General features: G+C 57.6%; 1 protein-coding gene across 20 annotated transcripts in view; it reads left to right on the top strand.

The window, feature by feature from the left end:
* Positions 1-20951, top strand: part of IFT122 (intraflagellar transport 122) — a 78050-nt gene that overhangs the window by 55397 nt on the left and 1702 nt on the right. For 3 of the 20 annotated variants that reach the window (XM_060308584.1, XM_060308586.1, XM_060308585.1), the window contains exons 19-30: positions 437-608; positions 2020-2122; positions 4064-4204; positions 5122-5216; positions 8478-8578; positions 10522-10687; positions 11584-11695; positions 12303-12510; positions 13262-13356; positions 14031-14110; positions 14372-14536; positions 16269-16366. In XM_060308584.1, coding sequence (XP_060164567.1) covers positions 437-608; positions 2020-2122; positions 4064-4204; positions 5122-5216; positions 8478-8578; positions 10522-10687; positions 11584-11695; positions 12303-12510; positions 13262-13356; positions 14031-14110; positions 14372-14536; positions 16269-16319 — 1489 coding nt within the window. In that variant the 3' untranslated portion in view covers positions 16320-16366. Of the gene's footprint in view, positions 1-436; positions 609-2019; positions 2123-4063; positions 4205-5121; positions 5217-8477; positions 8579-10521; positions 10688-10872; positions 11696-12302; positions 12511-13261; positions 13357-14030; positions 14111-14371; positions 14537-14883; positions 15009-15031; positions 15484-16268; positions 16367-20951 lie in introns of those variants that run through there. The other 17 variants (XM_060308588.1, XM_060308590.1, XM_060308589.1 and 14 more) reach the window with 14 other exon arrangements.

Raw genomic sequence — 20951 nt, 5'->3', positions numbered from 1 at the left:
CAGGTTGCTTCACCTTTCACCCTAGCCTCTAGTCTCCTCATGTGTTAAATGGGAATAGCAGTACCACCCCCTTAGGGCGGTGAAGGTTCAGTGAGATCACACATGCGAAAGCTCATGGCGCTGAGCTTGACGCCCGTAGGTGATGAGTAAACGTTGATTTCTCTCCCCAAAGCTTGCTGGATAGGTTCGTAACTCCTGTGAAAGGCGCAAGAGGTGGGGGAGCTGGTGTCCTTTACCAAGCAGCGTTTCTGGATTAAGTATTCACTCAATTAATAACCTCCCATCAAGCACCAGGGGCCATGGCGCCATACGGAGGCCTGGGGACGTCAGCACGGATCAACACCGAGCCTGCCCTGGGAAGACGCAGACCCTCGCTTCCTTCCACCGGGCTCCCTTCCTGGGAGTCCATCTCCTCCCTTTGCTCTCGCCGCTCCAGGCTCATCGACATTGCCCGTAAGCTGGACAAGGCCGAGCGGGAGCCCCTGCTGATGTGCGCCCACTACTTCAAGAAGCTGGATAACCCTGGCTATGCTGCCGAGACCTACCTGAAGATTGGTGACCTGAAGTCCTTGGTTCACCTGCACGTGGACACCCAGCGCTGGGATGAGGTGAGTATAGGGGGCCCTCCCTGAGCCCTGGGACATGGGGATTTGGGGGGTTTGGGTGGAGAGCAGCTGTCCTCCTTGTGGGTGTGAACATTGGCCTGGCAGTCACGAGACTCACCTGTGAATTCTCTGAGCCAGAGTATCCTGGAGGGCCTCTCCGTACTCACTTTCTGTTTGTTCGCTTATTCGTTCATTCATTTGGAAAATTTTTATGGCCTGCTGGCTGTGTGCCAGCCCAGTGATGGACCCCAAGGATGTGGGAGTTAACGTGACAGCCCCCACTGCCTGCTGTTGGTCTGAGCTGCCTCTGACCAGCACCACGGGCTGAAGCATCGCAGACAGGGAGGCACACCTGTGTGACATTTAAAACCTGCTGGCTGGCATTTTGGCAGAAGATGCCACCCGTACTTTCCCTGAAATGGCCGGAGCCATTTCAGGGGCCAGCTCCTCCTCCTCTTCCTGGCCCCCTCCCCCCGACTCCTCTGTCGTGAGGGTCGGTCAGAGAATTAGCCAGGCCAGCGGGAGAGATGGCTGTGGTGGGGCTGGTGGAGCAGCTGGTGTGCTGCCCCTCTGTGGCTTAAGTCCCGCCCTCCAGCTGACTGGCTCCCTGTGCCCTGGATTAAAATTCATCCTCGAGGGGATGAGAGCTGTGCACACCGTCCTCACCCTCCCCACCCACCCACTGTGGTCTGGTCTGCAGAGCCGCTGCAAGGCCTTTGCTGGTAAGAGCTGTCTGACTCTTGTCTCCCCGCTAATTGGCTCCATTTGGTGAGGTGACAGGGTCACTGATGAGAAAAGGTGGAGCCAGGGACAGAGGCAATAATGGCTTCTCAAGATACATTTATCAGATTCCTCAAGCAGCATAAATTAGAGCATCTTGGCTGTGCATGAGGCAGACTTTCTCCCCGTTGCCACATATTTTCCCCTGTGACTCATTTCCGGTTCTCCCGGTCTGACAGGTGGTTCTGAGGCTTAGATGAAGCAGTCACCGGCTCCCATGCAGCACCACGACCACGGTCATCTTTGACAGCTAATAAGCAGCAATGATGATAATGTCAATTATCTTTCCTTAGGTGTCGCCTGCAATTAAAAGAAATCTGTTTGCAGCGCGACAGGAGCCCACGCAAAGCCTCAAAATAAAATGTTTCCGATTCTGTGCCACTTCTGTGGTTCAGAAACAGACTGTGTTGTTACTGAATCCAGTTGCTTGCATATTGCTGTTAATTGCCTTTTGTTTTCAAAGAGCTGATTTGTTTTTGCGTTTCTGGGGGTGGTCGCGGGGGGAGGCACTCTCCTCCTCCGAGTTGTCAGGCTGGCAAAATATGACATCCCTGATGGATTCAGCCAAGCGCCCGTGTTTTCATGGGGGCTGCGGGGGCTGCTTTATTAAGAAGCCATTTGCTCCTTCCTCTAGGCCTTCGCCTTGGGTGAGAAGCATCCCGAGTTTAAGGATGACATCTACGTGCCCTACGCTCAGTGGCTAGCAGAGAACGATCGTTTTGAGGAAGCCCAGAAAGGTAGGCCACGTAGACTGGCACCTTGCACAAGGGGCAGGAGAAAGCACTGCCAAGACACACGCGTCAGGTAGGCTGCCCAGCCCTCCTGCCGTGGGCCCCAAGACAGACAGCTTCCTCGGCGGCTGTGATGTGCTTGGTGCTGAAAGGCCATGGAGCCGTGGGAGGAACACGGGCTCTGCGTGGGATGCACCCGGGCCCACCACTCACATGCCCCAGGACCTTCAGCAGGTCCTGTCTCCTCTCTGAGCAAAGCACCGTGAGCTCCAGTGTATCTTCCTGTTTATTCCTCGCAGCAGCCCTGTGATGTAGGTACCGTTTTGTAGGTGAGAAAACTGAGGTTGGAAGAGGTAAAGGGATTTGTCTGAAGTCCCACAGCTAGGAGGTGGCAGAGAGGGAATTTGAGGCAGGGTGGGGGAGGACGGAAGGAGAGTGGCCGCAGAATGGCCAGAATGGTCCCACCTGCCACTTTCCTCACCCGGAAGAGAAACTTGGGTTCTGCTTCTGGCTCAGGGAAACGGGGTGTCCTCTGCTCCTCAGCTTACCCAGTGGTAAAACGGCTGGGCACAGGAGTGAGAGGAAGTCTAGCGCTTTAAATGGTAATAATAATTTTTAAATGTGATGGCCTTCTGTGTGTCAGGCACTGACTGGGTGCTTAACCACATAACCTTGCACCTCGGCAGTAGCCTACAGAGACGCAGAGGCTAACTGTGCCCTGCAAAGTCCCAAAGCCACAGAGTGGCAAAGCCAGAATTGGACCAGGATCTGTCAGACTGGGGAGGCTGATTCTCCCAACTAGGGTTCACTGCTTCTCTAGGAAGTATTCTAATTGAAGTTGGATGTGTCATGTTCCATAGCATCCCATTTGCACTTCTCTGTGGGAACAGTTGCCACCTCCGGACACATTTCGGAGTGGCTCCCTGTGGAAGCTCCTCAGCTGAAAGGCCCCGTTGAAGGACAGCACGTTCTCCATTGCTTCAGCATTTCCAGAGTACCCAGTTGCTGAAGTATGTGCATGTTTGGGCAAAACACATCAACCTATCCATCTGTCTGGTCTGTCCTTCCAAGAATCCATCGCCATAGTAACTTGGTACTCAGACAAGAGATTGGAGATGAGACTGGAACAAAGGCCAGACCTTTTCCTTCCCTAACGCAGAGGATTTGGGTCATCTGAGCCACCCACATGTGGGCAAGCATCACAGCTAGAAGTGCTTCCCCAGCTGCCCCCAACATCCCGAGGGTCTGGCCACACAGTAGGGACTCAAGAAATTTCTGTTAAGTGGATGTGAGAACGACTGAGAAATTTTTGCTTGTTTTCACAAATGTTTGGTTGCTAGAACCAAGCCAGATTTTCCAAGGTTGTCATCAAAAAGCACTCAGTTGGAGACTGACCAAGCGCTTGAGTCGGGCTCGGTTCTGTGACCTTGGGTGTGCCACTTCACCTCCACCTTGCGAGTGCATTCAAAAGCGTCTTCCTAGGTCTGTTGTGACGATCCAACAGACTCACAGATTCTGTTGTGAGGGAATCATCAACAAAAGCACTCTGTAAAACCACCGAGGCCGTTACAGTGCCAGGTCCTGTTAGTGTCACCTGGGGAGTCACTAGGCTTTGTCCTGGAACAGGGCAGGGGGCAGAACCTCACTGACGGTGAGCAGCGCTTCTGTCCTCGGACTTTGCCCTGCAGTTTGGCCCCTCAGCTTCCTCTGTCTGCCATGCCTTGCCAAAGCGGGTTGCCTTTTCCCAGCCAAAAAGGCGTATATCTCTCTGTACTTTTTTTCAGGATGTAGCCTTGGTTATTTATAGCCTCTGGCCTGAGAGGCGCATCCCAGCAGCACGGTGCTGCAGATGCTCCAACAAGGGTCCTACTTCTACAGCAGCCCCTTGCAAGCCCTGCAGAATTCCACCCAGCTCCCCCCATGGTGTGTGCTTTTGTGCCCCTGCAGCGTTCCACAAGGCCGGGCGGCAGGGGGAAGCAGTCAGGGTGCTGGAGCAGCTCACACACAATGCCGTGGTCGAGAGCAGATTTAATGACGCTGCCTATTATTACTGGATGCTGTCCATGCAGTGCCTCGATATAGCTCAAGGTAAGTAAACATCAGCAGGGCCGCTTGTTTTCCCGGCCCCACTCTGGCAACAAGATAAACATCAGAAGAGCTGCGAGGTTTTAATTAAAGCCCTGGGCTTTCCCCTGTGTTGCTAATTCAGAACATATCTTTTCCCTGCTACCTGGGAACCTGTAACTGGACCTGGCTGAGCCGTGGTTTCAAAATGTTGAACTAAATGAAAAGGTGAAAAAGAGATCCGTTTACAGTAACACACTCCAGATTCTCGCTCATCCCAGGCAGGAAGATAGTTTCGATGTTGCTTTCTTTCACAAGACTTCCCATGATGCACTGAGGGAGTTCTGGAAGCGGACGGGGCAGGGAGATGCTCTCCACTGGGCCGAGGCCAGCCTGCAGGAGTGGGAAAGGCACTGGCATTGGAGCAGCTAGGCGACTCGTAACAAGTCACAGTCCTTCCTCAGCACTGCAGCCCCATCTGTAGCGTGGGGGTCATCCCGCCCTGCTTCCTTCATAAGGCTGCTGTGAGCCTCCCAGAACCATGGTTATAGTTTGAAAGCTGTCAAGCTCTAGCAGAAGGTGGCATTTTTTGTTCTGGCCAGTGGTTTGTGATTTGATACGCAAGGACACAGAGGGAAGAGCCATGAGGTGAGCGTGAATGAACTTGACGTCTGTCCACCCTCCCTGCCAGGTGGCTCTGGCTTGTCTGGATGCCAGTGATGGCCCTCTCGCACAGCTGGCCCTCCCCCAGGGAATGACCCTGAGAGAAGTCCTGCTGTGTGCTCTGCCCCGCCGAGACGTTAGCTGCCTCAGGATAGCGCAGCTCCTGCGCAGAGTGCCTTTCCCATCTCCCTGGCTCAGGTCTGGTGTCGGGGGAGAACCTGCACAGTCTGACACGCCCTCTCCCTCCTGCCCTGCTCCCCTCCCGCTGTGCCCTGCAGACCCTGCCCAGAAGGACGTGATGCTCGGCAAGTTCCACCACTTCCAGCACTTGGCTGAGCTGTACCACGGCTACCACGCCATTCAGCGGTACACGGTAAGGTGGCCGGGAGATGAGTCCTGGCGGGGGCACCAGTCCCGGCTGAGCTGGGAGCCCTGGGTACGTCTTAACAGAGCAGCAGACCTCTGGATGGAGGGTAAACCCAGGGCATGATGACCTGCTGAGAAATCCTCGTCTCCTCCTGGGAGACAGTTTGGAACTTTGATTTTCCTTGATTGGTTACTTGTTTGAGGTGCAGCATGTGGGCTTCAGAATTAGCAAGCCAGAGCTGGAGTGGGCCCTTCTGGTTGCTTGCTTCAGGTTTGGATGGCTCGGGCAGACTCTGGATTAGCCACTCAAAGTGCTGTCTCTCTAAGTGATCGGTGGGGGACGTTGCCTGGGGCCCTCTCTTCTAGGTGGGTGAAGGTCTAGCTCTAACCAAAGGCCTGAGGTCTCTTCCCTGGCCCTGCCACTGACCTGCTATGTGACCTTGAGCAATTTACTTCTCCTCTCTGACCCTCAGTTTCCTTCTCTATAAAGAAGAGTGTTGCCTTGATCTCCAGAGACCCAAATAGTTCTTTTTAGTTACTCCTGGATCCTTCTGATTAAGCCATTTTAGATCTGCCTCCTGACAGTAGGGAACAGGTGACAGATTGTTATCAGCCTCCCTATTTTGGGTACCTTCGATCACTCAACAACGGGAGCTTATCCTGTGCTCGTAAGCCAGAGGGTAATATCAATAGACGACCTTTATTGAGCACTTGCTACATACCAGGCAATGTGTTGAGGGCTTTATTGTGTCAGCCTTTCAACCATGCAGTGAGATAAGTGCTGTCATCCCCATCTTACAGATGAAGAAACTGAGGCACTGGACAGAGAGATCCCACAGCTAGTAAGTAGCAGAGCCAGGACTTGAACCCAGGCAGGCTGACTTTGAGCCTGTGCTCTTAGCCCCCCACCCCACTAATTTAGAGAAGGCAGACCCCTGGCCTCACGCCCCAGCTCCACTGTGTGACCTTGGGCAAGTCGTTTACTTTCCTCTGTGCTTCAGCTTCCTTCTCTGTAAAAGGAGGATAATAACAGTACCTACCTGATGGCATTGTTGTGAGGATTCAGTGAGTTAATATTGGGAAGCACTTGGAAGAGTGACCCTGCACGAGTCTCAGCTCTTCCCACTGCCCTGTGCGGAGGCCTCAAACCAGTTTTCCATTGGCCCACTCCCCGCAGGCTGAGCAGTTGCCTTTGGGTGTCTCAAAGGCCCTGCCTTCCACCCTTGGTGCCTCTTTCCCCTCATTTGTGCTGAGCTCCTGGTACATTCTCTGCCTCTGGGGGAAGTCTGGCAAGAATGACTCTTGTGGGGAGGGGAGGTTCCCTGCCTGAGCCATTAGCCCTGCATCTCACCTCTTCCCCGCACCAGGCCCAGTGGTCTCGAGGGACCTCATCTTCCCTACAGTCTTTTTGGGGCCCCTTATCTCTATCAGGTGCTTACCTGGAAGGAAGCCCTCCAAATTAAAGACCCCAAACTCAGGGTGGAAGTCAGGGCCCAGCCCGGTCTCAATTTGCCTGAGCCACTTTGGGACCCAGCTCCGTCTCTCCCTGCTCTTCATCGCCCTTGGTCCCTGGAGGCAGGGGCCTGGCGGTCTCCTCTCTGGAACAGCTGAGCTCTGCCCCAGGACCTGATGCAGCTGTGAGCTTGTGGCAGCTTCACACCCACTTGCAGGGCCTGGCTCTTCATCCCAGCTCAGGCTTCTTCACTGGGCCCTTCCTTCATTCAACAAATGCCCGCTGTGTGACATGCCCTGTGCCAAGACCTCGGGCACAGTGCTGAAGGAGACATTGTCCGTGCCCCCCAGGAGCTCATAGTCTAGTAACAGGCGACTGCAGTGCAGTTCCCGCAAAGGAGACGCTTAGACGACTTCCTCGGAGAGGTGGCCCCCAAGCCAAGAGGTGGGAGATAAGTAAGAATGGGGCAAGTGAAGAGGACGAGGAAGGGCATTCCTGGCAGAGGTCACAGCGGGAGCAAAGGCCTGGAGGTGGGTGTGGTGTTTTAGGGTTTGGCATCAGGGCCCGGCAGAGCAGCTCTGATTCAGAGCAGGCTGGAAAGGGAAGCATCAGACCTTTTCTGAGATAATGGCGTCCTTCCCAGAGGAGAGGTGCGAATCCCGAGGACCCCCGCCACCACACACACACACTCCCTCCTCTTTCTGGGACATTTCTTAGCTTCCACATCTAGTGCAGTATAACCAGAGGCAGGCTTCTCCCTGGCTGTCACCCAGAAAAGGATGCACTCTCAGGTTTTCTTGGGTTCTTGGAATGAACAGAAGCTATAGAAATTTAAGTGAGAACTAAAGAGAGAATGCTGGGTTCTGGACCAAAGAAGTAGTGTAAAGTGAGTCCTCACAAACTGAGACCTAAGACCCTCACAAACTGAGGGCCTAAGTCCTGGTGGCTCAGTGATGACTGTGGCCTAGCAAGACCCTTCAGGAAATGTCAGTTTTATTACCATTAGGTGCTCACTGGTGGGGGGTGGGGGTGGGTAGCTGGCCTGCTTTCATCTTGTCATCTAAAGCCGCGCGCCAGATTCCTTCGAAACAGGGTTTTCTTAATCTTTTATAGACTCCTCCTGATAGAAAGTTCCCTCTGCTCTACTGTGTTGAGCTTCTGGCAGCCTCTGGGTGCAGAAGACCTGTTCCTTCAACTCAGCATGTCTTGAGTGCCTGTCTGTCAGGGCCTGTGCCGGGCTCTGGGGGCGGAGGGATGCAGCTGGGAGCCCCAGCGCCTGGCACACCTGTGGGCGTCGCACAGTCAGGCTGCTGCTGTACAGCAGAGAAGAGGCCTGCGATTTCATCCTACAAAGGGTTAATTGCCTCCGCTTAAAGACGTGCTTATATGGAGGTCGTCTTAAACCGCATAAAGGTCTCCTCTTTTAGAGCTACTTGGAGACAGCTTGAGCTCAGGGAAGTGGAATCCTTACTGACCCCAGAGGCAGTGAGCTTGGGAGAAAGACATTGTTGGGCTTTGGGATCAGACCTGGGTTTGAATGCCAGCTCCACTCCTTTCTAGCTGGTGACTTGGGCAGATCATCTCTCGAGGCCTCGGTTTTCTCGTCAGCACAGTGAGGATGACAATGCTTCCCTCACGGGGTTGGGTTGGGGACCACCGGAGGCAGTGGCTGCAGGCACCCGGCACACAGTAGGTGCCCACTGGGTGGGTCTGCTGTTCTGTTGAAGTCGCTTGGAGTTACTGGTGTCTGCCTCTCGCCCGGCCCAGCAGCAGCTCGGCTGAGAAATTCAATCCTGTTTGCTTTCCTCACGGCAGGAGGAGCCGTTCAGTTTCCACCTTCCCGAAACGCTCTTCAACATCTCCAGGTTCCTGCTGCACAGCCTGACCAAGGACACTCCCCTGGGCATCTCTAAAGTGTATCCTTTCTCTCACCCCACCCTCTGTCCCGCCCCTCTTGTCTAATGGCCAGAGCACTTTGCTGGCAGAAGTTTCCCTCTCTCCAGCTGCCTCGGGGAGGGGAGAGAGCTCGCCCTGCCGCTGCTGTTCGGCTGGACGAGAGGCTCAGCCAGGGAGACCGAGGGAGCGCCAAGGGAGGATTAGTTTTCAGGGCTCTCTGGGCTGGGCCCAGCAGCAGGCCTCTGGCCAACACACTGTCCAGGCCCTCCCAGAACCCACAGATGAGGGTGTGACTGAAGTGAAGGAAACGCCAGGCCTTCGGGGCTTGGAATATTGGGCACTTCCCTGGGGGGTGGGGGGGGACCATTTATTCAGCCCAGGTGGACAGAGCACCTGCTGCATCCCTGGCTCCGGACCAGGCAGTAGGCGACAAACTGCCATCAAATGGGGAGGTGACAAGTGTCAGGGCCTTGTTCAGTGGGACGTGTGCTGTGTCCCAGGGTGGAATGCAGCTAGGCCGGGGCCAGGGTTGGCGAAGGCTGCCTAGAGGAGGTGACAGCCATCCTGTAGGCTGAGGTAACCAGGGAAGACGTGGAGTACATGTTCCAGGGGAGCGCCCAGCGCCTGGAAGGGCTTGGAGGGAAGTGAGGTGGGGGAGGGAGGAGCTCCCCCTCAGAGAGGAAGGCCCTTCCCCGCAGAGGAAGGCCCCCTGCGTGGGAGCCAGGCTGGAGGGGCAGCGGCCTGAGGGCCTCCCTGTGAGCCGGCCTCTCCTTCTCTGTCTGGTAAGGGCCACGGAGGGGCCGTGAGCGGAGGCGGGGCCTGAGGGCCTGTGCTGCCAGAAACCACCAGGAAATGACCCCAAATCCTGAAGGTCCTCAAAGTGATAAAAGTCATAATAAACCCATGTCCTCTTCTAAACACCACTATCTCTAAGCCCCTTCCCAGCCCCACCCAACCCTGCCTTCTTTCCTTGAGTAAAAAACCCTCCCAGTCGAGGGTTCAGAGGTGAGAACTAGCTTCTCTAAAGGGTTTCAGGCCCGTCATTTACATTTCAGGGGAAGCTGCCACAGACCAAGGGGCTCTCGGGACCTACACCCAGCCTTTGCTGCAAGTTCTGTTCAAGTCAGCAGAGTTTGACTGAACCCTTGCCCTGAGCTTCACCCTTGCTGTCCACTGGGGATGTGGAAACAGCTCCCGACACAGCGCCTGACCCTGATCAGGCACGGTGGAGACACAGACAAGGAAACTGGCCTCCACGTGACTGCTGGGGTGGGCGGGGCCACGCTGGGGGTGTGGGGAACAGGAGCCTCGGGGAGGGAGAGTGGGGAGGAGGTTGGGCCTGGGCCTCATTTAGCTGAGGCGTGTTAGGGAGAAGTGGGGAAGGGCATTCATAGGTGGGGGGAGGGGAGGAAGGGCAGGCCAGGCCTGGGCACAGCCGGCCTTTGAGGTGACCTGAGATGGAGCACAAAGCCTAGGAGTTCCAAGGAGGGCCTTGGAGCAAGGGAGGCTGCGCTCAGAGCTCGCCATGGCCTTGGTGAAGTGCAGGCAGAGGAGTGTCTGCACCGGGGAGGTCTGGGACCAGGCTCCGTTGGCGGGGCTGGAGCAGGGGGGTGCTTGGTGCCAGGCATCCTAGGGCCTGGCTGGCAGGCTGGGTGAGGCCGAGGGAGCCGTTCTGGCTTAGGCAGGGTACAGAGTGAGCCGTCAGCAGGCCCAGAAACCCCAAGCAAGATCAAAATATTAATGGAAACTACGCTGTCTCTATCTCTGGAAAAATCTCTGGGCCTTGATACCCGAGAAATATACTTACATCCCACGAATGAGCGAGGCAGTGCTCAGACTCCTTCCCGTGCTCTCCTGGCACCAGCACGAGCTGCGTTCCAGCACGGAGCTCGCTCCAGAGGTGGGCAGTGCCAGCTCTCGGGCCTGGAGTGACCTCTACTGTCCTTAACGTCGTTATCGGCAGGAACACGCTCTTCACTCTAGCCAAACAGAGCAAAGCACTGGGTGCCTACAAGCTGGCCCGGCACGCCTATGACAAACTGCAGGGCCTGCACACCCCGGCCAGGTTCCAGAAGTCCATTGAGCTGGGCAGCCTGACCATCCGCTCCAAGCCCTTCCAGGACAGCGAGGTGAGGGCGCGGCCCCCTCGGGCAGGAGGCTTCTCCTGACACCTCCTAGTGCGATCTGGGTTCATTTGTAGATGGCTGCCGTGCTCCTGGGGCTTTGCTCTCCCGCCCGCCTGCCAGCCACCCAAGCCCTGGCTTGCCAACTCTCTCCCCTCTTCCCTCTCTGTGTCCTCTCTTCTCCGCCACAGCCCTGCCCTCCCTTGCTTCCTAGCTCTCCCGAGGCTCCAGGTCTGCTCCGCCCCAGTGCCCAGGTTGGCCCTGCCTTCACCTCAGCCTAGGAGCCCCTCCCCTAGCCCACCCCTTCTGGAACCGGTTTGTCACTTGCCAGCAAATCTACTCCGAGTGTCTGCAGCTCAGTCAGTGCCCCAGCCCGCCTTCCTCCAACCCAACCAGCCGCTGTCTCTTTCACAGTCCCCTCCTTCAAGCACAGAGCGGAGACTTGGCATCAGACAGATCTAGGTTCAAATCCCAGTTCCCCCATTTCCTCGGTTTCCAGCTCTATGAAATGGGGATGCGCCTAATAGCTTTCCCACGAGAGGCTGTGAAGAGAAGTGAGCCAGCGTGGGTAATGTGCTTAGTGCAGTCCATGGAGCACAGGGACTGGCTGGTAAACGGGGGCCGCGGTGGTTGTCATTCCTGCCAGGAGAACCGCGCTGCTGAGCCCTGCCTGGGAAGGGGGTGTCCAGCACCGCTGTGGTTCCTGTAGGCCCTTATGCTGCTTTGCTGCAGCTCAGAGCCTGTGCGCTGTGCCCTCTCCAGTGCCCCCTCCCCACCTACCCAGGTGGCCTTTCCTCTCAGCCGCCAGGCCCCAGGGAGCTGAAGCCAGGGGAGGAGACGGGGCTGGACCCCACCCCACCCCTGCTGGGCCCTCGGGCCTTTGTGGTGCTGGCGTTTTGTAGGAGCTGGTGCCCTTGTGCTACCGCTGCTCCACCAACAACCCGCTGCTAAACAACCTGGGCAACGTTTGCATCAATTGCCGCCAGCCCTTCGTCTTCTCAGCCTCTTCCTATGGTGAGTGCTGTGTGCGGTTGGGGCGGCCAGCATGTGGGTGGGGCACCTGTGTCCTCCTTTGGAAATCGGGGACCGTGAGACCCCACCCCGCCTGACACACACAGTCACTCCGGGTTCCCAGAGGCAGGACCCCAGTGCTGCCCCGACCTGAAGCACCCACCCCTCAGAGCCCAGTGTGCAGCGCTGCCTGATGAAAATGCCTGGGAAGAGGCGCCGCTAGTCAGGCCCTCCGTCTGCGAGGCTGACGTGGCTCTCAAGCCCCAGCTTCTTCCATGTTGACGAGGGTCAAAAGCCCTTTCCCAGTAGCTGTGCAGAGACGCTTCTCTTCTTCCGTTGGAGAGGAGTCCCTCCGGCTCCTAGGGGGACAGAGCAGGGGTAAAGGCCCCCGGTGCTCACCCTTGCGTACACACGCATGCCTGCACGCACACACACATACACGCACACATGCTTGCTTACCCCAGATGTGTGGCAGGCAGCAATACTGCACCTGCCAGCTTTCAGAGAGGCCTGTGCTGGGTGGGGAAGGAGCTCTGGGACCCTTCCACCCCCTCGCGCTGCCTGGTGAGAGCATTCCAGCCCCAGCCCCTCCCCCTCCCTGTGCCTGCAGAGGTGCTGCACCTGGTTGAATTCTACCTGGAGGAGGGGATTACTGATGAAGAAGCTGTCTCTCTAATTGACCTGGAGGCGCCAAGACACAAGCGTGAGAATAAATGGCAAGAGATCGCAAGCAACAGTATCCTGGGTGCTGGCCAGACCCTGTGTGTGTCAGCTGAGCGTCGGCCTGGGAGCACGCCAGGAGGCAGGGGCCTTGGGGGGTAAGGCCAGGGCAGGGCAGGCCACCCTGTGTGATGGTGAGGACCATGTGGGAGCAGGCATAGGGCCAGAAATGGGCAGAGCTCTGGCCAGGGTGCAGCGGTGCAGGAGGGGACAGCACGTGCCCACAGGCCAGAAGTGGCACGTGGAAGTGGAGATGCCACCTTGGCCTTCCACCCAGGAGGGCCTCCCACCCACCCCTGGCTCCTGAAAGGCGCTCCCCTGCTACTGGCTGTGTGGGGCTGGTGAGCAGCCAACGCGGCGTATGACGCCTGTGTCGGTGGCCCAGCTCTTCTGGTCAGGTCACTTTTATGGACAAGGGACAGAGACACAACTTGGACAGGCCAGGCAACAAAAAGGTGTAGAGAAACCTAGCGTGGACGGGTGCTCAGCCTCACCCAGATGCTTGCTCAGCGCTGGCGGGAGCCTGCCTCCTGTCCTCTGGGGCCTGCTATCCTCTGGTAGCTTCATTCGTAGGCCGCACCTGCCCTGTCCCCACCAGCAGTGCCCAGCCTGCATCCCATCAGCCCTGCGACCCCCGGCGCTTCTCCCAGCGTGTCAGCATAAACCCCGGGGCACGCCCTCCCTGGAACAGCTCGGGCCACAGGCCACACGTCAGGTGTCCCTGTGGCCAGGACCGCAGTCATGGTCCCAGCTGAGCCACGGCGTGCACACGGTGGGCCTTGTGAGCACACGGCAGCTGGGTGGGCAGGTCTCGGTGGGCTGGGAGCCGGTGTTTCTACACGCTTTCAGACGAGGCCGGTGCCGCTGGTCTGTGGACCACGTTTGGAGGAGCAGGATTGAGGAACACCCAGGCAGTTGTTTACTGAAGGACGGAGACGGGAACCGTATCTGCACTCACGCCCACCCTCTACACACTCACGTCAGATGCTTAGGCTGGGTCGTAGATGCTGTGCGGGGCCACGTCCCGCGCCTGACTCGGCACCAGCAGCCTCCCTTCCCCTGGGGGGCCCTTCCTCATCGGACCCAGCCAGCCTGGCAGAGGGGCGGCTCCCTGGGATCCGCAGGCGCTCTCCGCCTTCTCCCTGAAACAGGATCTGCGAGGCCACCTCAGGTGCCTGCAGACCACCCGGCAGCTGCTGAGTGTTTCTCCAGGAGCTGGCGGGTTTGCCGGCCGTGGTTTCCAGCCAGGCCCATCGTTGCTGCTTCCACACCAGCAGGCCCACAGGCCTCCGCTCACACGGCGCTTCTCGCCGGTCTCCATGAGCCGTGCCTGGTCTGAGGGGGCAGCAGAGGCCCGTCAGAGCCCCTTGTCTCCTCCTTCCCCACCTGTGCTCTGGGTGTGGCCCCGGCCTCGTGTGACCGCGGCGTCACCCCGGCCCACATTCCCTCTGTCCCTCCATCTGGAAAGCCACTCCACAGACATTGCCACGCTTCCCCACGGCTGGTAGGGAGAGTGCCACTCAAGGCCTGGAGGGAGCTCCCGTGGGTCTCAACGCATCGGGTGGAGGGTGGGGCCTGTCCCTCGGCCTCAGGTCCCGTCCTTGACTAGCTCCTGCAGCTTCCCAGACTCTGAGGCTGGACGAGACCCTGGACTCCATGGGAGACGATGACCCCTTCACAGCCAAGCTGAGCTTCGAGGTGAGGGCGCCCCTCTGAGTGACGGGCTGCTGAGGCCCATGAGGCCTGCTGGGAGGGCGGTCTTGGGTCCCTTTCCTGCGCACACTCCCTGTCGGGGCCACTCGGGGGAGAGGAGGTGCCTTCACAGAGGTGGCCTGGCCAGATTCTATTGAGGGACCCGGTGGGGGAAGTGTCTGGGGTCCTCTGGGATCATAATCCACGTAAACATGTCCCCATGGCTGAGTGAGGGCCCTGGTGCCCCTCTCCCCGCCTGCCCTACAGCAAGGTGGCTTGGAGTTTGTGCCCGTGGTGGTGAACCGCTCGGTGCTGCGCTCCATGAGCCGGCGGGACGTGCTCATCAAGCGCTGGCCCCCGCCCCTGCGGTGGCAGTACTTCCGCTCCCTCCTGCCCGACGCCTCCATCACCATGTGCCCCTCCTGCTTCCAGGTACCTTGCCTGCTGCCTGCAGCTCATGTGTGGTTCCCAGTTTCTCGTCTCCACTGCTTTTCCATTTCCCAGATGTCCCCTTAGGGAGGCCAGGCATCTGGGAGGAACACAGGTGTCCCTCAGCGGCCAAGGCCAAGGCCAGGGCTCCGAGTTGGGAGAAAGACTCGGCCATCCTTAGGCCCTCCCCACTCTCACATGCATTCCATGGGCTGTCTGGAGTGGACTTGCCCCTGACCCTGTGCTTTCTGTACCTGCCCTTAAACCAGGAGGGCTGGGCAAATGTGATGCACCTTTGAACTTCATTTAGGAAAAAAAGGGGCCTCAGACCTTCTCCCCCTCCCTCCCAGTCCTCAGACAAAGGTGGCCTGGATGTGGTGTTTCTAGTCCCGACTCACTGCCAAGCCACCTGCCCTTGGAAGGTCAGTGGTCCCCACCAAGCTTGGGGCTGCTGAGCGCCCAGAGCTGCGGCCTGGGGTCCCGGCCGTCTCTCCTCAGATGTTCCACTCAGAGGACTACGAGCTGCTGGTGCTTCAGCACACCTGCTGCCCCTACTGCCGGAGGCGCATCGACGACCCCAGCCCTTGACCCGCAGCCTCGGGACCACCTGCCCCCTCCCGGCCGCCTTGCAGGCAGCTGGGCTATCGAAGGAAGAGTTAAACTGTCAGAATTTGTCTTCTGCCCAGATCAAGTTTGAACTCTAGGGAGGGGCCTTGTGTAACCACGGAATTCCTATTTATGGCATTTCATGCCTTGTAAATACTGCCAGGAGAGGGAGAAGAGAATGTACATATATTTTCTAAGAAAAAAAAATCTGTTACTTTCAGAACGGCTCTGAGTTGTTCACGGCAGCCTGCTGGAGTCCACAGATCTGTCAGACCATTAACATGTACACTTTGTGAACAGATTGCCTCAATAATTACAAATAAAAGGGCTACTTATTTTCATCATCCGTGCCTGCATTTTCACGAATCTTCGTATTGTCTGCAACTTAATTTCCTTATGCAAAAGTGCATCTGTTTCTAATTTGATCTGAGAGGAACATTACATTTGTGTGCTCTTAAAATTTAATCTAATCGAAATGGGAATGGTAGGGGAACGGGTTTTTAAAAATATTTATTTATTTTGGTTTTAACGGGGCTCCATCTCAACGAGAAGATAAGATATCTGGCTCTAAAGAAGGTGGCAAAGAGGGCTGCCGCTCCCGGGGGCTCTGGAGTCGACTCTCTACTTCCCAGCTGGGGCCAGGCCCCCCTGCTCCCCACCATCCCCTAGCCCCCCAAGCTGAGCTGAAGCTTTCCCCTTCCTTCAGCTCCTGGAGCGGGTAGGTTTCGTTTGAAGTTCCAGGAAGGTCCCTTCTCCTGAGCACCGGCAAGTGTCCGATTCGGCAGCTCGAGGGCCGATGAGAAGCTGGGGAGGGGAGCTGACATTTATTGGGGACCTTTTCTGTGCCCGCCGTGCTTCATAGGCTGGCTCAGTTCTCATAGGCTGGCTCAGTGACGGAGGGGGGTGATTTCCCTTCTGCCGCCATGGGGGCTAGTGGAGGTGCTGGGGCCCTGGCTGCGAAGCCCCTGTCCTGTCCTGAGGCCTCTCCCTTCGCCCTACGGTCTACCTACCCAGGAGGCAGCGAGCAGTCCAGTGCTTTATACAAAGTCCTGACGGCAGGAAGAAGGGAACTGGGCTGCCAGGGAATGTGTGGAAACCACCCTGGTGATTAGATATTGATACTTTACAGGGCATCTGTGAAGTGGGCAGAGCGGGACAAATGTCCCCATCGGAGGGATGAAGACCCTGAGGCCTGGAGAAGGGAGCAGCTGCAGAGGCCACCCAGTGGTGAGTCCAGAGCTGGACCCCTGCCCCACCCTCTCCTACCAGCCTCCCTCTGCATCTCTCTTAGGGGATGATGGAGGAAAATACAGAAAGGGAGCCAGAGAGTTGTGCCAACAGAACTCCTCCGTTGAGTGTCTAATTACGTACGATCATGCATGCTCTCTCTCTCGCTAAACATTTATTAATGTGTTAGCGTTTCCATTAGCGCATTACTTGAACTGAAAGCACTTGCATATGGCTGGGAGAAAGGAGAGGGAATAAACAGCCCCCCCACCGCCACCTAACAGGCGTCAATCACAGTGACAGATAAGATGGAGGCTAGAGGCAGGGGAGGGGCCCAGCCTGAGACTCCAGCGTGCATCCTGTCAGCCGAACGACGCAGAGGTGAGGGTGTGCTGTGCCGGGTTCTGCTGCCACAGGGGAGCTGAGCTCCAGAGGCCTGGGTCTGAGCTCCCGTTAAGTCTGGCCCTGACTGACTGAGCGCCAGACATGGTGCCGAGCACTTTCCGTGCATCATCTTCTGTAACCCTCTGCCGTCTTCAAGGATGTCCATTGTACAGATGCTGAGACTGAGGCTCAGTGACATTCTCTTTTCTTTCATTCATCAAATATTTACTGAGTCGAGACAGAGTCACAGGCAGGCACAGCCTTTGTGCGTGAGCACTGTGTCCTGCTGCTCTCCTGTTCCGACCTGGACAAGGCCTTGGCCAGGTCCAGCCCTCTCTCCAAGGCTGTTTTCCCATCTGTACAAGAGGCCCCTCCAGCTCTGACACTGAGGTTCCAGCCTCAGTCTGTGTCAGATGACCCTGACAGCCCCTCCCATGCCACAGTGAGGCAGGCACCACGGGGGTCTCGAGATGCCTGTCTCACTAAGAGGAGACTGAGGCCCGGGGAGGGGAGCGGCTGCCAGAGGCTGTGCAGCTTGGAAGTGGTTCAGGCTGCGACTTGATCCTGACCTCTTGGCTCCAGGTCCTCAGCACTGTTCCCAGTTCCTGGAAGGAGGAGGTACGGAAGCAGGGATTGGGTGGCCCAGAAAGAGCCCCAGGCCAGACCTTAGGTGGCCCTGGCTCTGGCCCGGCCTCAGCCCACTGGTGTCTGCACCTACCCCCAGCAAGGCTGCCGAAGCCGGGAGCCCCTCATGGCTCTCGAACAGGTGGGCAGGTGCCCCTTCTCCAAGGTTGCTGCCGGTGGCAGATACCAGATGACCTTCCACTTGTGCCAGCCCTGACCTCAGGGTAGGTAGGAGCCCCAGCAGACAGGCCACCACTGGGCAGGGCTGTCACCCTGGGCCCAGCACTTGCCCAAGTACACCCTGATACTCCTCCAGCCAGACTCCAGAACATCTCCTAGAATGGAACCCGGCCACGCCCCTCCCCTGCTTGTAACTTTAGTGGCCCCTGCTGGCCGCCAGCTGGCCCCCCGGACTCGTAGGCCCTCCTGCCTCCCCTGCCATCCCATCCCGCGGCCCCAGCGCCTCTACGCCAGCCGGCCCTTCCCTCCTTGGACCTGGACCCAGCTGTCCCCCTGCCTAGGCTGGGGAGCTTCGCCACTTCCTGGTCCAAATCTCACTCCTCTGGGCCCCCACAGCACTGGGGCTGGAGCATATTCCCACCTCTCACGGTTATTAGTTTTCCCTTTGTCTGCTGCCTCCTAAGCCTGGGAGCTCCTTGAGGACGGGGACTGTCTAGGATTCATCTCAGTGTCCCCAGCACCCAGCTCAGGCCAAATGTTGCAGTGGGAGGGAAGGAAGAAGGAGGAAGGAAGTGGGGCGGGAGGAGAGGAGGCCGGAAGGAGAGGAGAGTCGGCCTCTCCTTCCCTCTCCCCCCTTGACATTCTCAGCTCAGTCTAAGGCGTCACTCAGCTGTGGTGACGCAGCCTGTGGGGTTAAGCCAGTGAGGGGAGGCGGCGGGGGGCGGGTGCTGCTGACCAAGCAGCACCTCCACGCAGAGGCTTACGAGCTATTTGCGCGCTGTCCCCTAAACCCTAATCCTGCATGGCCAAGTAGGAGCCCTACCCCTGGCGTGCCAGAGGGGCTGGCCCGGGGAAGCAGAGACGACCAACCCCGGTGGCCCCGGCGCCACCCCTCACGGCTCCTCGCAGCTTGTTCTCAGCCTGGCCAAGAGGGGCAGCGGCTCAGAAGGTTGCCCACACCCGGACTTGGGCCTCGTGTGCTCTGAGCCGCTCTCTAAACCTCCTGACACAGGGGACGAAAGAGCTCAGGCTGGAGGGCTAGCCGCCTGGCCTCCGTTCCGGCTCTGCCGAGGAACATCATTTCCTCCAGTGGTCAGAGGGGACTTGAGGCCTCCTCACGGGGCTGGGAGCAGATGTTCCTTCACTGGGCAAATCTTTACTGAGCACCTACTCTGGGCTGCAAGCTCAGGTGTAGCCAAGAACAGGCCGAGCCAGCCCTGCCTTCTAGAGAGAGATGGGCCGTCAGTCAGGAGACACATAAGACCGTTGCTAACGGTGATGACTACGGAATAGGAAATGAACGTGTGATGGGTGGGTGCCCAGACGTTTAGAGCTGGCGGGGGCTCTCCATGGCTATGGATTGAACGAGGTTCAGAAGAGGATAACGCTTTCAGCAATGCTCACTGATCACTTACAGGAAACTGAGGCACAGGGAAGTGGGGAGGGCTGGGCTACACCTGGCGCTGTGGCCGCAGAGCCTCAGTCCAGCGAGGGAGGACCGTGAGACCTGTATCGTCAGGCCTGAAGGTTTGTGAGCGCTTTCCCTGGTGGGGAAAGCGGGTCAGGTTTACCATGCAGGTGGGCGTGGATACCCGGAGTGTTCTAGCCCCAGCAAACTGAGAGGGGAAGCGGGTCTTCCGGGGCTCTCTTGGCGACCGAGAGCCACAGGCTTGAGCCCAGTGCCACCTCCACCACTGCTGCCCAGGCTTGACCGACTCAGTCAGGCCTTTTCCAGCACCCCAGCGCAGCCCTCTTTTGTCATTGGCAGCGTGGTGTGAGTTATGAAGGGAAGCTCTTCCTGAGAGCCGTCTTTGGGGCAGGAGGGAGATGTGGCCAGGCAGGTTTGTCACATGACCTGGGTGACTCCCTGCCAACTAGGGGCCTTGGTCTCCCCACCTGCAAAATGCAGCAAGGAGGGGGTCAGAGTAGGTGTCTTTTAATGACCTTCCTGCTCGCTCCATGAGCCTGTTCCTCTGAACAAAAAGAGCTTTTTTTTTTTTTTTTTTAGTTTTTTATCATGCGCTACAGAACAGAGCTCCATCACATCAGGGATGGCCTTTAACCCCCCATCTCCTCACCCTGTGAGTGTGGGATTATTAGACTTTCCTACAGAGGGTGAACCTGAGTCTTAGAGAAGGGAAGCACTTCCTGATGTAACCTAGATCCATCGCCTCAGTCCACAAATATTTCTTGAGCACCTATTATGTGCCAGACCTCAGGGAATACTTCAGTGAACCAAACAGAAATCCCAGCTCATTCAGTTTCAGGGAAAATGATTTACATGCTCCTGCTGTGTGTGGAGCTGGGCTCTGGGGCCCTGTGGTGAGCAGGACAGGCCCCAGCCTACCCCGAGGGACTCAAACGTTACAGCCTAGGAGATGGACAAAAGACACATGAACAGAATAGGAATTAAAAGCTTCCAGATTGTCATAAGCGCTAGGAGGTAACAAGCAAGGTCCTGAGGTCGAGGGTCGAGGGATCAGCCCGGCCTGGGCAGGGCTGTGTGGGCTGGTGTTGATCCAGGGTGTCCACTGTCTCTCCTTCTGTCTGGCTACCAAGGGGCGCGTCAGAAACTCTTCACCTTGACCTCGTTAATGACAGGCCTAATCACTGGGCCAAGCGCCTTGCACTTCGAGGGACCACGCCCCACCCCCCCGCCACGCCTGCCCCTGGCTCATTCACCAGCACACATTTCATCAGACTTCTGTGCGCGAGTCCTGACCCTGCCCGGGGCCTCAGGGGTCTGGAGCCCCAGGTGGGCTGGAGGGAAGGGGGCACATTTCTAAGCAGACAGGTGTAGGAAACCCAGGTGGGAAGAGAAACTAGCATGAGGGAACTTAAGTGATGGAAGTCTTGAAGACTGGTACACTTCCCTGGCCGGCCTTGTATTCCCAGACTCAGGACCTTTGCACATGCTGTTCTCTCTCCCTGAGCGTCTCTACCCCCACAGAACTCCTTCCACCCTTGAGTTCTCAGAGAGGCCTTCCTGGGCTGCTCTAGACAACCGTGCTGTGGGAGTAAGTTGCCATCTGAACTTACCCTGTTGTTACTGGTTTCATTATTTGTTTGTGAGGCCCTCCTTGCTCTCCTGTGTCCAAGAAAGACACTTCCTGCAGGCAGGGCCTTGGTCCTTCTTGTCCACTCTGTCCCCCAGAACTGAGCACCTTGTGTGGATCACAGTAGGTGCTGGATAAAAATTTGTGGCTGGGGGCTTCCCTGGTGGCGCAGTGGTTGAGAGTCTGCCTGCCGATGCAGGGGACACGGGTTCGTGCCCCAGTCCAGGAAGATCCCACAGCAGCTGGGCCTGTGAGCCATGGCCGCTGAGCCTGCGCGTCCGGAGGCTGTGCTCCGCAGTGGGAGAGGCCACAACAGTGAGAGGCCCGCATACCACCAAAAA

The sequence above is a fragment of the Globicephala melas genome, chromosome 11, assembly GCF_963455315.2.
Source record: "Globicephala melas chromosome 11, mGloMel1.2, whole genome shotgun sequence".
Taxonomy (NCBI): Eukaryota; Metazoa; Chordata; class Mammalia; order Artiodactyla; family Delphinidae; genus Globicephala; species Globicephala melas.
Note: the sequence above shows the minus strand (reverse complement) of the source record. Positions and strands in the feature narration are given on the sequence as shown.